This window comes from Nipponia nippon, unplaced genomic scaffold (genome assembly GCF_047370975.1).
Source record: "Nipponia nippon isolate SJK-2023a ecotype South Korea unplaced genomic scaffold, ASM4737097v1 scaffold_2, whole genome shotgun sequence".
Lineage (NCBI taxonomy): Eukaryota > Metazoa > Chordata > Aves > Pelecaniformes > Threskiornithidae > Nipponia > Nipponia nippon.
The window spans coordinates 65,061,095-65,076,947 of NW_028262336.1; the positions used below are offsets into that span (position 1 = coordinate 65,061,095).

Below are 15,853 nucleotides of genomic sequence, written 5' to 3' on the forward strand. Positions count from 1 at the left end.
TTGTGTTTGGCATACAAATATGAAATGACATGATTTCTGAGTATTTCCTTTTTAAATATGCTAAAACATGGTAAATGCTATCAGGAAGATTTATTATACAGAGTGCAGAATGAAACTTGACAGCAGCTGTTAAATGCATAATTCATGGCTTAACTTCCCAGACTGGGAAACTTGTTCTGAAAGTATGAAGCTGTAACCAGGTGGGTTTGTGCAGATTTAGTTGAAGAAATTTTAGGTTCCCATCTTCTGATGGAGCCTGCCTACTCCTCGGTGGGATGTTACCATACCCAGTGTCTGACAGTACAAGCGCTCAAACATTTCAGTGGGAAGTAAAGCAGGAATTGAGCCATTATTGAAAAAGGTTTAACTTTTGCATTGAAATAGGCTATGAACAATCAGGCAGCCTCAGCTGGAGGGGAGGGACTAGCAACAGAAGACACAACTTTCTAAGCTGTTGGAAGGCAGTAGGAACATGGTATTGCACACTTCCCATGGGACACATCTCTCTTCTACTAGTCATTTGTCTTTCAGGACCTGCTATGTTCTCATTCTCACGCTTTTTGAGGACTGGAAGCAAAAATTGCCATACTATTGTGTGTACATCTCTCCTGACCCATGAACGTTTGCCTTTCCTTCACATGCTGAAGTTTACCCAACAGTAACTGATTCAGATGTTTGCCTGGGGCTGTAGATGACAGATGCTCTCAGTGGTCCATGTGTTCTCAGCGGAATTTAAGCCCAAGTGCACGTGTGATGTTTAAAAGGCTTTTCCCGTTTTTGAGTAGTTTTCCCCTTCATTTTTTTTCCACAGTAACTTCAGCCCTGCAGAGTTCAAGTCCATTTTGTGAAGTTTGAGCTTTGCAACCCAAATACCCTTTGTGCGCATGTAATCAGTGAAGCAGCTAAAGATCCAGAGACATTCTGATTAATATCAAAATGCAGCAGCATATTCCAAGCCATCTAGTGTGTATATGCCAAAGCGGGGGAGAAATGCAAGGAGAGTTAGATCATTTTGACATGTTTTCCTGTGCAGGCTCTTGCTTTAAAAGTTCCCCTTTTCAAGTGTGCTTTAAGTTACTTCCTCCACAGTACTGACGAATGTGAAATGGTCATGTTCTCTTAAAGCTGAGTTCTCAATATTAAATGACAGAGCGCTTTTCCAAAGCCAGTCGTGCTCAAGGTCTTATGTAAAACTCATTGTTGGGGGTGAAAACATCTGACATAAGAACTTGAAAATTGCTCATTTCCCTTTCCTCCTCATAAGAACTTTGATGTGTCTGAAACATATCTATTTGGCTATCAACTTTAAAATAAAAAAGGGCATGTAAAGGGGGAGATAACCAACACTGAGGAAGCAAATTGTCTCACATTTTAACCTTCTGTACTCAAAGTGTTGTGCAAAAGACTTACTGATGTTAAGAAACACTTTCTTCAGACAGCAAAAGCCCTTCTTCCTCCTTCCACCACATTAGCATTTTGCCTACACAGGCCTTTGATTATTGTTGATTAAACATGCCTGTTCTTGAGTATGGACTGATATGAGTGTCAGATGATGGACTATACATCATTAGTAGAAAACATTACGTATAGGTATGTTTGGAGAGTACATCTAAAATCCTTTTGTCATGCTGGAAATCACTGCTGGCTCTGAAATGCTTCCTGTATATTAGCTAGAAGAATATATCCAGGGCACTTTGCACTGCTCAAAAAAACTTCTCCTCCTTTGTCAGCACCTTCCCATCGAACGCAGAATCTGTATCCCAAATGTCAGGCTTCATGAATGAAATCCTGGCCTTGCCAGGGTGGGAGTTTTGCCATGACTTCAGCAGAGCCAAGGTTTCACCACAAGCTTTTGAATTAGCTCTTCTCCATTCAGTCCTGCACGACAGTTACAGAAGTTTATCCCAGATCTGTAGAAGAAGCTGGAAGTGTGTTACTCTATTTTCTTTTGCCCTACCTTCATAATATTGTGGAAGTTGCCACGGTCTCTCCCATATCTGCCTGCTTCCTGTTCTGTATAAATCAATGCTTTTTATGTATGTAGAGCAAATTGTGTTGAACTGGAATGGCTCCGATTCTCATTGTTACTTTTCTTAAGAATATGGGTTTGAAAATAACCTAGGTTGGGCAAATTGTCTTCAGGAGCAACTGTATAGGGCTGTTTCACTCATGATTGACAGCATTATCTGGTCTACTAAACAGCTAAGAGCATTGCATGGCCACTGTCCAACACTGACATTAACTATCTTTGTGTAGGTATTCAAATGTTTCTAGCGTAAAGATGAGTCTCTGACGCATGTTGTATAACCTACTGTAAGCATGGGTATATGCAAATTGTAAAAAGAAGAAGCTGCTTCCAGGTTTGGTATCAGCTTTTCACCACACACAGGAAATAAATGGGTGTTACCCTCTATCTTATGAACAGTGGCTTTTAGGTTTCTTTCTTCTAGTTGTTTTGAAAAGAGATGAAATCTCTGTTTTGATAGGGTGGGAAGATTCTCAAGGCTACATGCCTACCGACAAAATTATTTCAGAGAAGTGAATCATGCTAAATACAGTAAATAATGTTTGTGATAAACAAAAACACCAGTTATGGACCAGGTCCTGCTTTGTGGCAAGATTTCCTCCCTATGTGAATGTAAGAGTGCAGTATTCAGACTTATCAGCGTAAAGGGGTAAGGCAGTCTATCTGGTTTTGGTCTATTACTTTTAAAAAGCTAGTCTGTAACATGGCATGTGGTAAGGATCACCTACTGCTGAATAATAAATTTACATTATTTCAAAATAACGTACCTGGATTCTATATCTGCAGAACACAGTTTTTCTGGGGAAATGAAAGCCAGGTGGCTTTCATTTACAATATCTACATATTGTATCACATCAAAGTATTTGAGAGGAAAACATGACTAATTATAAGGATTTTGACTATATGGAGGTATTCTTCCTTTAGAGAAACAGGAAGGCTCACATTGTGCCATTTGAAGATGTTTGCCAGTTACTGAGCAGTTCTGACACGCTTGCGCATACGGAGACCAAGCAGACATCGGGTCTGCTTTGCCTAGCATTTATGAATCCATGCAGTGTTCATTAGAGCTGTTGCACTTTCCTCAGCGATAGACTGGATTTTGTTCCAGATTCTTGTGTGCCGCACTGTGGTCCAGCAGGCAGGCTGCGACCTGGAGCATGACGCCTAGACCTTTCCCAGCCGCTTGCTGCCCTCTGCTAAAGGAAGGAGCAGCTGTTACAGCAGCAAATGCAGACAGCAAACCACCTCTTCCTCCTGCTCTCAAACCTGCTGTTAGGCTGTGTCTTTATGCGGGGCTGCTGATAAGACTGCAGGGCTGGATTTACCTAAAGCAGTAGCTGCACCCTTGGTCTTTCCTCTCCCACTCCCTCATGGACAGCATTTAGTGAACCCTTAGAGTTTGGGTCAGTTTTATTGTTTGCTTTTAAGCTTTAGCAGTGCCAGAAAGTGACATCTCAGAAAGTTGCCTAAGGGGGTTTCAAAGTAGACAGGATCTATCTAATGACATTTGCTATATCCTGAAATAAAATTTGGAGAGAAAGCAACAGCACAGGTTATCCCATAGTTTGGAATGGTCTGTGTGCATCATTGAGTTCTTCCAATGCTCCTTTCTCCAGACAACTCATAGCAAAGTAAAGTAAACCAACACGTCAGTGGTATCACAATCCTAAATTTGAGAATGGAAAACAATGAGGCGCTGACACTAGTCACGGGCTGTGGTTCATGTCACCTGCTTAGCCTAGTCCTCTCCTACAGCCTGTCCCTAGAATCATAGAATCGTTAAGGTTGGAAAGGACCTCTGAGATCATTGAGTCCAACCATTAACCTAACTGCCTGGTCTGCCTCTAAACCATGTCCCTAAGCACCACATCCACGCATTTTTTGAACACTTCCAGGGACTGTGATTGCACCGCTTCCCTGGCCGGTCGGTTCTAATGCCTAACCACTCTCTCCGTGAAGAAGTTTTTCCTAATATCCAATCTAAACCTCCCCTGGCACAACTTGAGCCCATTTCCTCTCATCCTGTCCCTTGTTACTTGGGAAAAGAGACTGACCCCCACCTCACTACAACCTCCTTTCAGGTAGTTGTAGGGAGCAATAAGGTCTCCCTTGAGCCTCCTCTTCTCCAGACTGAACAACCCCAGTTCCCTCAGCTGCTCCTCATAAGACTTGTGCTCCAGACCCTTCACCAGCTTCGTTGCCCTCCTCTGGACACGCTCCAGCACCTCGATGTCCTTCTTGTAGTGAGGGGCCCAAAACTGAACACAGTACTCGAGGTGCGGCCTCACCAGTGCTGAGTACAGGGGCACTATCACCTCCCCGGTCGTGCTGGCCACACAATTTCTGATACAAGCCGGGATGCTATTTGCCTTCTTGGCCACCTGGGCACACTGCTGGCTCATGTTCAGCTGGCTGTTGACCAACACCCCCGGGTCCTTTTCCTTTGGGCAGCTCTCCAGCCACTCCTCTCCAAGCCTGTAAGGGAATGTTACATGTCTTCCCACCTCCGTCTCCAGGAGCTGGGGTGAGACTGCCTGCAGTCACTCTGTACCAGCAGGAGGAAGAGTAAAGAGCCAAAGGTGGGTCCCAGTCCCTCTTTCCACACTCCTGAGCAATGAGCAGAGTTGAGCTGAGCTGCAGAGCTGATGAGGCTGGGCAACTGTGCAGTGATAAGGGTCCCCATGTGGGATAAATGTTTGGAAAACTTCCATGCAGATGCACTCCCACCTTGGGGGGCAAAGTCCCTAGCAAAACTGGGTAGGCTAGTGAGAAGTTGAATGGTGGGTGATCACAAACCTCTCGTCCAGCAGGTTTAATAGTAGACAAATACCTTTTTTAGGAGTCTTTGTGATATCGGCTATTGTTCTTCTGTAGAATAGAGAATTACAGTGCTGTGTGAGCCATGTATATGAAGATAACTGACTTGATATTTAATATTCAAGAAAGCGGATTGTTTCTGTTTAACAGTGAAGACTTGTTCTTTTCTTTCGATATTTTTAAAAAGTGAAAGATTTCTAAAAACTGTTTCACAGTAACAAAAAGGATGGAGATCTGGGTGATAGTTCCTTAAAGATATGATTTAAGAGATTTGGGTAGATTTGGTTCCTGTCTTTTGAACTTAGGCAGACTGTCAGTCTTTTGTGCATTTACTAGAGCCTCAGATATAGAGTACAGAGATTCCTAGTGTTTGTCGGCGTTTTTTCATAAAACTTTCCCTGAAAAACCAGATGGCATCTGTTTTGAGTTAGATCAGATGTTGCATCTGAATCTACAGTCACTGGATCATGTGGTGTGTGTCAGATTCCAGGCCAAAATGTGTGCACGTAACTGCACTCAGAAATGGCTCCCAGTGGTGTCCTGGTAACTGTGCAAACACTGCCTCTGAGGCCCACCACTTGTTCAAGATGCTAACAGTGCTTTGTGCCAGGATGGCAGAACTTTGTCGTAAGAATAACTTTAGGATAATCTACGGTCACGTGTTTCCTTTTCTCCTTCAACATACTGTGTTTAAATTAAACTGCAAATTTGCAACTGCTGGAAACATGATACAGGTGGGTAGCATTTGTATACTTTTACTTGCTTTACAACCATTTTCTGGTGTTTCAATCCACAGTAACTCATAGCTGCATTCCAAGGAGAAATGAGGTGGTTGGAGACAGGCTTTTCCTGTATCTATAAAAACAGGGCTTTGAGTCTGCTTTTCCTTTTCTTTGCAAGCTTGTGATCAGTTTCAGTTTGTTTTTCGGACGACTGTGTGTGTAGTTCTCCCTGATGCCTATTAGTGTTATGAGAATGTTAACAAGACTGGAACTTGATTCTATTATTTTTTAGTCAAGGGGATATTTAACAAGCATAGTATAAGTTTTCTTTTCCTCAGTAAGGCCCTTTAAAAGGTTTGTTTGTTACTGATTGCCTTTTGAATACTGTCTACTTCCCTACAAGAAATTCAGTCTACTGATGACTTCTTTAATCAAGATCTGAAAAATGGAAGCTGGCTGGCCCCATTATCCGATGTTAGATGTGATTAGGAAGGACGTACGACCTATGAACCTACCCATCCATATCAGCCGGAGTTTATGGAAAAGGAAGCGTTCAGCAGTTGAGTTGGCACTCCTTCAGCTTGTTCCTTGAAAAAGTCCTACCCTTCCAAATGTGAAGGGTATGCTAATGAGCATAGCTGCTTCTAGGAACATCCTGAAACATTTTTTTTATGGAAATGTTTTTACTAGTTAATGCATTCTACTTCAAAATTGTCAAAGCTCCAGCTTCTTCTCTGAGTTTTTTTTCTGTGCTGAAGGAAAAAAAGCTTTATGGCTTGGGACTGATCCTAGACTCAGTCCCTGGCTCTGCAACAGGGATTCTGTCTGAGCAGGACCAAGCCACAGTGTTTCAGCTGTAAAACAGGGACAAAATATTTTTTTATCCTCCTGCATTATCTGATCTTCCGTGCTCGTAATGCTGTCAGTAACTGTGTGCACCTAGCATGACTAGAGGCTCTTGTTATTACCATAGTAATTCTTTTAATAATAAAAATATGAATTTCTTTTTTATAAATAGTCAGTAAATAAAGATATTGGCAACTTTGTGTTTCTGTGGTACTTTTAATCCAGTATAGGTTGACCTTCTGTTGGTTAGATTAACTGTTGGTTTTATGATACTGATTTATTGCATAGTTTTCTGTCTTCCCTTTGAAAACTGGGTTATCCGGTATTTTGTAAACCCAACTAATGCCACTGCTCAGGATTAAATTTATTCAGGTGAATCCTTATGTTTTGCCTAACAGTATAATTGATTTGGGAAGAAGCATTCTGTTTATGTAGGAGTTATATTTTCTGTGAATTAAGCCTGCAAATATGTTACTGTAGCCCTATTTTAATGTATTTATATATTTGAATTTTTAACTGGAATTAAGGAGGTGTTCTGGGAATAGCCGTAGGGCTGCTGGTCCCAATGATCCCATGACCTCTGTTTTGCTGTATGAAGCTTTGAGTCACGTTTTGAGCAGTTGACAGTTTTCAGAGTCTTCACAAGAGAAAAATGAGAGCTGCAAGAAAAAATGGCTCTCAGCCCAAAAGAGGCAGCACTATATTTTTGTGCTTAATGTAGCTGGGAAAATGTGTGAAGTACTGCTGACTTTAAAAGGTTGCAGCTTAATTTCCAAAATAGGGAGCTTCCATCTTACTTAATCTGTGTGAGATCAAGCCAAATGGGCACTGTAAGTTTGCATTCAGGCTCACCTAGATGCATTGAAGCATTCTTTATTTCCTGAGAGAGGTCAGTCTCGCCTTTGTTTAAGATCAGCAGAAATAATTCTGTAAAAACATTATCTTACCTTCTTGGTATTTTTCTACAAAGAGATATTTTCTCTAGAGTTTCTAAATCTCTGTTCCTGTCTCTTAATTTCTTCGACACTTGTATTAGTGTTGATTTCTCCAGTAAAGATAATACGCAGGCTATCAACAAAGATAGCAGCAGTGTTTTTTACAGGTTCATAATATAAATTTGTTCTCCAGAGGCTAGTGGTTTAGCTCCTGTGATAAAATATGTGACCAGTGGAAGAGAGAACAGTGAAGAGTAAGGGGAAAACCTAGTAAAACTAAAGCCAGAAAACCGTCCTGCTTAACCAGAGTTCTTAGCTGGTTGTGTGCCTAGCCCTTGTTGTGCACAGGTACGATGGGCACTGCAGTGGTACTGAGTCTTAAAGAGGTGGGTCTAGAAGTGGTTTTATGCATTTGTGCAGAGAAATCCTTCTCTTGTTCATGAGGACAGGTTTCAGTTTGTAAGAAAATGATGGATGTTGACATTTGCATACACTGACAAGGGTGAAGGAGGATACCTGTCTTGCTGAAACAGACACGAAGAATCAGGAGTCTGACAGCCAAATGCAACGTTTGGTTTTTGCATTGGTGTTTGTTTTTATGATTTTCTTTAAAATGATGCAAAAGACACCTGGCAGGAGTCATCTTTTTTAAGCTCCCACACAGGTTTGGGTCCTTTGCTGTTCAGAATGCCAGCGAACTGCTGCGATGCCTCTGCAACATGGGCTTTTATACAGCTTGGAGAGGTCTTGTTTTGTGGATGAACATCAGTATCATCTGCCGCATGTACTTGAAAGGCCTGTGTTCCAGCCCTCGGACAGGAAAACCCACTACTGAGTCAGAATACTGAAGGTATAAGTAGGTGATAGAGGTTTGAGGAGTGAAAGCGTGAAATGCAGGAAAAGCGTGAAGCGTGCATTCAAGATAGCACAGAAAGAATAGTACCGAGAAAGGGGTATATGAGGAAGGGGGGAGAATGACTGTAGCAGTAAGAAACAGAATCTCTCATAGGCTTCTTCAGGACAAGTATTCAGGCACTGACTTCAGTGTTTGTTTGTGCTGCTAAATGTAAGAGGGCCAGGGAATGACCTTGAACTGAACTTCTGCATGTCCGTGCTGCTTAATTGTTACTGCACCTCCTGCTCTGCTTTGGACTGCTTTCACCAGCTTTCGTCCAGACAAATGCGCTGTAGAGGAAGTAGATCTTAGCAGTGTAGGTGCAACTTGAAGGTTCTTTCTGCCAGGGTTTGGTCTTCACTCTACTCTGTTACACAGGATAGACATCCTCATAGATCAGGAGGTTGCTGTAACTAGTCAGAAGAGTCAGGGAAGTCTCTGGCAGGAGTTTTGGTCACGTGCATAAAGAGAACAGGTCAAATCTGGAAGATCTTATGAAAGGGGTGGCAACAGACTTTTGTATGAGTTGAGGTAGATCGGAGTCAAAGATGACACCCACATTAGAGCTCTGCCTAACTAGCAGGGTGGATTTTAGGGTCCTTTGGTAAAAAGGGTGGAGGAGAGGTGGTTACGGAGGTGAATGACTCAATTTTGGCCACGGTGATTTGCCGAAGATGATTGGGCAGTGCTGGCATGTCAGAATAGGTCAATAACGAAACGTATTTTGCATTTGCTATACAACACTGTAAGAGTGGTGCTGAGCTTCTGCCAGTGGGAGTGGATGCCCATGTTTTGAAATGTAATAGAGTTAATAAGAGGAATGCAGTTTGTATTCATGATTGCTTTTATTTTCTTAGCATATTTGAGCATAACATCTTGGCTCAAGTCATAATAAAGTTAATGTGATGGTAAGGAGTTGAAGTCTGTGTAATTGTAGATACTATGAATGCTAGCAACGTGGTTGAACTTTTTTAGTTACCCAATGTAGTTTTACTGATACTTGTCTCACAGTTTGTATTATTTCATAATTTTTATTTTTCTAATGTTCAAAACATGTAGCTGTTCATTTATAACACACTGCTGTGATATCTTTTCAATGATTGTGTTGCAGATCTTTGCTTAATATTTAAAATGCTAAATATAGATAAAAGTCCAACACAATATTTTTGTGTCAGACCACAGGTACTCCATATCCCTCAACTAGTAAAACATACAGAGATGAGATAATGGTGGGAATTATGCACTGAAATTAGCAAAATGGCTACTAATCTGGATTCTCTGGCGGTTGAAATACCTTAGCTATACAGCCATTACTTAATCTTTAAACCCCTCCTGGAATTAATTGCATTAACTGACTTGCTTTGTTTTAAGTTGGAATGGTATGCCTGGCTGTGCATAAAACTAACTTATCATATGCTGTTTTTGGTGTGTTTCAGGGGAAGGTCCACCTCGAGCTGAGACTCAGTGAAGTCATAACAGACACTGGTGTCGTCTGTCATAAGCTTGCAACACGGTAGGATTTGAAATGTAACTGCAGAGTTATGAGAAACACTGATTATAGATACTGTGCAATGCTTCATTTAAAAATAGTTGGAAGAATCAAAACATTAATTGGACAGTGAATGTTCTTAATCAGTGATATCCTTATGAATTTATAGGATGTGAGATTTTTTTTTTCATTTTCTCTTCTTCTCTCCACATAATCTACATAATTTTCTTCCTAACAGTCTTAGATGTTAATAAATCACTTATCCAATTTAGTCATGGCATAGATACTAAAAAGGCATCAAAGGATAATATCAGTGTCCTTCTGATGTGCTTTAAGGACCTTACCAGCTAAGCAAATTTGTAGCACGACTTGTGTGTTGACAGAGTGTTACAGTGCTGACTTAACAAACAAAAGTCTGCTGTCAGTTATTAAAGCAGTCTCAGAATCAGCCATCCAATCTCACTCAAATGAATTGAAACATAGAAGCTGCAGGACTCAGATGGGAGTCAAGATTTCACCTTCCTCTGAGGAGGAGTCGGGAAGGCCATTGCTCTCTGACCACACCAGGGCCTTTTAGGCGGCTACTTCAGGAGCAGTGGCAGAACTGGTTGGCTTCTGTCAGGAATCTGCTTTGTATTCTCTGTCTGGCAGAAGAGCCGTCAAGATCGGAGTGTTGGCGTCATACACTTCTAGCTATTTGGCAATTGTGTCAATAGAAAAAATGCTCTGCTAAGGAAAGTTCTGACGAGCCCTATTTTCAGACCAGTATTTGACATCATTTTGTTACTGCCTTTGCTAAGGCTTTGTTAATAAGATGTCATGGTAATCTTTAAATCTAGGACCTGTTAACAAATGCAGGTGAGCCATGTGGTTGACCTGCATCCTTCTAGGCACACTGTTGATATGAGGATATGCTGGGGAATGTGATCTTCCATGCCTGTGCATATACCTTCTAGCCATCCGGGCCCTACCAGAGCTCTGCGAGTAAGTACGTTTGAAGTCTTTCTCTACACAGTCTGTTGTGATGAGGCAGAGTGAATAACAGGCATAGTCTGGTGCAAGTTGCTGTGTAGGCTCTGACCTCCAGTGAACTTACTGACCAGGGCACAATGCTACTGGAACACAACTGTACCTCTTTCAGAACAAAAGTTGCTATGTCAGTATAGCTGTGCACCACCTGGAGGGCCCAACCTTCCTTCAGCTACTACCTGAGCACTCTCATTGTGTCATTTTCCATTGTGCAATTTGAATATGACCACGTAACGATGATCTCGTGCATTCGGGGAAACCAGGGTTCAAACCTGCATCTCCCAAGTCCTAGGCTGGCATCTCTTGTTGAGGTGTTATTTGTATTGCTATAGGTCCTAGGGCTTTGCAGGAGAGGGGGAAATAGAAGGTGGGAAAAGGCAGTTTTCTTGTCTTTCTACCCCACTGTATATCTGCTGTGTGAGAGGGTATATGTGTGTGGGACACACAGGACAGTGGGCTTGTCACTAAGCTTGGGCTATTCTCAGAGCAGGCCTGGAGGATACTGTGCTTGGAGAGTGAAGAGGAGCACAGTTGTCCTGAGTACCAGATTTTTTTTGCTTTGGCCTTTCTGGAAGTGTGTAGTGCACTCCTTAGTGGTGTGATAGAGCCGCAAAGGCCTCTGTCCATATCCTTTGAACCCTAATTGTGGGTTAAGACCCTGTGATGTCTGGGACTCTGCAAACACAGATTAACTGGAACATCCTTCCACTCTCACCATGGTCTGTTCTGAATAGTTAGGTGGTATACTGAAGGACCTTCAGAAGTGTTTGCCTCACATTGTTTTGTTCTGAGGGAGTATGCCATGCCACAGCCAGCTTTCTTTTAAAGGTTTTGTCTTCAGTTAAATGAGCCCTGGTAACATTATAGTACCAATGGATTTTTAAGTAAAATTCCTGAAATGCTAGAAATAAGTGTCCGAAAAGGTCCTTCTTAACATGTAACACATGCAGCTTCTTGCTTCATGAAAAGCAATAAGGCAATGACAACTGTAACAATATGGCAGTGTGCAGCATGTTTTTCTAACTTTCTATTCATTTGACCAGGCAGGTCTTAAGTCTTTATTCAAATTTCTGCCTGTATGGCCTTGATTTGAAGACTATTTTGTTCACTTTCTACAATGCAGAGAAAATACTTGGACTGGCTTGCGAAGCATTCTGTAACTGTGATTTGCAAGGTATCGTTCAGTAAACACAATGTATTAGCTGAAACACATAGAAAAATCCTGAGGTTTTAACCACTGAATCATAATGTTCAGAGTTTATCTTGATTTAAAACCAGCCCTTGGCTCTTAGAAACAAAACTTGAAAATCAGAGCCTGAGTAAGCTTATGTCTGCTGAAGCCATCTTTTCCCATTGTTGTCTTCTCTTCTGTAGCTGACCTGGACACTCTCTTTGGCTCTGGCTATTTTCCATGGCTATTTGTTATTCGAGTGGTAAGTGAGAGTAGAGCTTAGCAATTTAAATAAGGGAATTGGGAAATAAAAATATTTCTAGAGTATGTAGTTCCATTGGTGCAGGTTTTCATGGCAATGTGTCTTACGAGTGGGAAAGAGGAAGGGAATGATGAAGAAAAAGAAAGGGGAATGGTTACCTTGGGGGAAAAAAGGCACTTTATAATGTAGTCCAGCATTTTCTTAATGCCACACTGTTTGCTTTAGGGAGGTATACAGCAAACTGCAGCTCTTAACGTTTTTCCACATGATCTGAAATCTTGTTCCGGTTTGTTCATAGATAGTTTGGTTCTAGTGCTTAGGCATGTGAGAAGAGAGTGTGGTAATTAAGCAATACTCAACTAAATGTCTGTATAGCCAGAATTTGCCAGTGGGAATAGCAGCAAAGGTAGGGGAGGCAGCACCTTTGTTATAGGTAGTTCATGAGTGAAAAGCAGAGACTGGGCGTATTAGGGGAGTGCAGCTTCTGATTGTTTTGTGAAGATAACTGATTTTTCTTGTGGACAGCTCGTGAATTTGTTGCAGTGAGCAAGTAAGACAAGGCTGTAAAACCATGAGCAAGAACCTAGAATCACTTCATCTTAAAAACAGACTGTTCTGATGAATCTAACTCTTGTCTTGTGAACTTCCTTGACTTCCTTTTTTAAGTTTAATTTTTTTTTTTTAATGAAGCTCTTAGCTGCAAAGATAAACACTACCCCGAGAATGGCCTCATAGATATAACTGGTTAAACAGTTCAGGTTTGCAAGGAGAACAAAAGCTGTTTCCAGTGGGCAGCTGTTTAAAAATACCTTAGAGACGCACACTTTTTTAAGCCCCAGAGTAGTGCTTGTTTTCAAAGATATGTATGCAGGCTGAAAGAAGACTAGGCCTAATTAGGAAACTTCTTTACCTATCCAGAAAATAAAGATCAGTTTTCTTATGAGCTTACCCGTAGGTCTTCACCAGTGTGCCCTCTGCGCCTGTGCGCATTGCTGCCACCTCTGCATTCCGGAAAGCCTGGAAAGCAGCTGGGGCCTTGCTGAGCCAGCCTGCAGGCCCATGGAGCACACCGTCAGCTGGACAGGTGGATGGGAAATTCATCTGAATGGAAGGGCAAATTAAAATTGTTAAGTGCTGAGCTCTTGAACATTAAGTACTAGATTACTTTAAAATGCAAAAGGCATGTGAGCTTCCTTAGCCCCTGCAGAGGAAGCAAAAAAATCAGTTTAAAAACTGTTACCTAATAGCTTCTCCTTAGGAAGCATTCAATACTTTCATTTAGCCTGAAACCACTAAGCTGTTGTGCTTCCTCAGAGCCCTTCAGAGGCCCTGGTCTCTGCCAGCTGTTAGAGCACAATCTCCTGGACTGAATCTCTGCAAAAGAGATTATAAGGAGAAGGATTAGTGGATTTAAAAGTTACATTGACAGTACAGATGCAGGCACCACATTCAGACTTCTTCTGTCCCCCAGAAGCTCTTGCTGTCATCCTCTGTAAGAACAACAGCTCTTGCTTTTGCACGCTTCTTCTGGGAACACTTTGCTGCTTGTGGGCTCCCTCTGTGGAACTGCTGCGAAACCTGGTGGTCCTAGTGACTGGCTTGGACACAGTTGTCAGCTGGGTCTCCGTAAGTCTCTCACGTCCCTGTTACAGGACTTGGGATGCAGGCTCTTGATGTGTCTTATATTCCCGACATACAGAGAGAGCAGACCTACAGCCTGCTGAGCACAGAGCTTTGCCCACGTGCTTGTCAGATAAAAGACAAAATGTATGGACTTTGTGGCCTGGTACCTTCATGTAACTGCATTTGTACTAACTATTGTTGTGCCATGCAGTGAGTCATCTTGAGTGCTAGTAAAAAGTAAGTCTTATTCAGTAGGTTCTGGCTTCTCCCCTTTCTGTCCTTCACTCACAGAAGATCTCGTGTTGTCTTCCTCCACAGCCTTCCTGGCCCTCTGCACAGTCAGCTGCTGTTTGTTGTGGCTACCAACATCTGGCCTCACCTTCCATTGGCTGTAAAGTGAAGGCCATCTCTTGTTTGTCAAGTGGTTTGTCACCTGCCAGAAATGCGTCCGTAATTTCATGAACACTTTAAGGTACTAAGGCCATGGAAAGAAGTAGTCAAGACTTTCCCATGCTTCCTGCTGCTTGTGTCCGTACTCACCCCTTTGTGCTGACACACGGCTCCTGGTGGCTGCTTCCGCAATGGTGTATTTTTATTTTTTTCCCCTCATGTTTTTTTAAGCTGAATCAGGCCTTAATCCTGTGCATCCTCGAAACGGCACTATTCTTTTTCTGTAATGCAGAGGAAGGAAAATGAGCAGCAGGGATGAGGGGAGGATGCTCTTTCTGCAGCCATGCCAGGTTGAAGTGTTGGAACTAAGTCATGAATGGAGTATGTGTACCCATAGACCATGAATACATCCGAAAAACAATGGCACGTGCTTCTCCCTAAATTTTTTCTGAGCCACCACTTTACATATACAGATATCCTTCCTGCTTCACAATAGAATTAACCGGAAAGGAGCCTTAGACCTTTTGTAAATCTTTCCCCACCATCGTTAGAACAGATTCTGTGCAGCACATTTGTGTTTAGCACAGGGGTGGTTCCCCAAAGGCTTTAAGGCCCCTGGGCTGGTCCAGACAACTTTCTCTCATCTTGCAGAGCAACATAGGCTAAGATCAGCAGATACATGCATTCGTATTTATTGAATAAAGAGGAGGGCTCCTGCAGATAGCTTTGTAGAAATCCGTAGGCTTCGCTGTGGTTACGCTACCAGAGGCAACATTTAGAAGCAGTGTTCTGTATTTAGCAAGATGACATCTGAGTTCCAGCATGCCTGAAGGAACAGGCCGCTGAACTCCTGTTGAAAGTCAGCGTGAGCTGGGAGCCTGGCTCCCTGATCTTCCTTTGAGAATTCCAGCATGTGTATGTAATTAGTCACATTTAAATGTCTGTACTTATTCAGTGTCCCCAGCTGCTCCTTCAAGTGTTGTCTTATGTCTTGTCTCTTAGGTTTAAAAAAGCTTGGAAACATCTGCTTTGGTGAGCTCCCCGCTCCCCATGCTCCTTTTATTCTCCCCTCCAGTAAATCTATATAGCTAAATAATAACGTATGTGGTTTAGTAGCCACTGCTGTCTTGCATATGTAGTAACACAGTTTTCCAGTAAGCGATTCATGAATCTACAAATACATTAGCAATGCTGACATATTATTTGATAACCGAAGCATTTGTAGCTCTGATGTGGAAGATGTGGCTCTTCTGCATTAATTTATGAATTAAACTTAAATGCCATGCAGCTCTCTTGAGAGCTCTACAAGATGTATTCTGACCATGTGGACCAAAGTTAAATGGGCTGCTTGCAAGAGCAAGCAGGAAAGGAAACAATAAGTAGATATGACATCCCTAAGGTAAACACTTCAGGGATCCCTAAGGTAAACACTTCAGGGGTCATTAAGAGAACAGTGACTGAGCTGTGGGCATTTCAGAGCTTTAAAAGCCCTTCTGAAGAGGAAGAGGGAGGTAAGGAGGAAGGTGTCATTTGTTAAGTGCGGTTAAAGCAGAAGGTCTCTGCCCAGGGGTGGGAGTGCTGGGACTTGCTGGTGGTTGCCCAGTCTTCTCTGCCATGTGACTAGAGCACAGAGCATGCAGTGGGCAGC

At 42.3% G+C, this 15,853-nt stretch overlaps 1 protein-coding gene across 4 annotated transcripts in view; it reads left to right on the plus strand.

The window, feature by feature from the left end:
- The window catches only part of RASA3 (RAS p21 protein activator 3), a 181,376-nt gene that overhangs the window by 112,516 nt on the left and 53,007 nt on the right, over nucleotides 1–15,853 (plus strand). For all 4 annotated transcript variants that reach the window (XM_087758475.1, XM_087758474.1, XM_087758473.1 and 1 more), the window contains one exon: nucleotides 9,678–9,754. In XM_087758475.1, coding sequence (XP_087614601.1) covers nucleotides 9,678–9,754 — 77 coding nt within the window. The remainder of the gene's footprint in view (nucleotides 1–9,677; nucleotides 9,755–15,853) is intronic.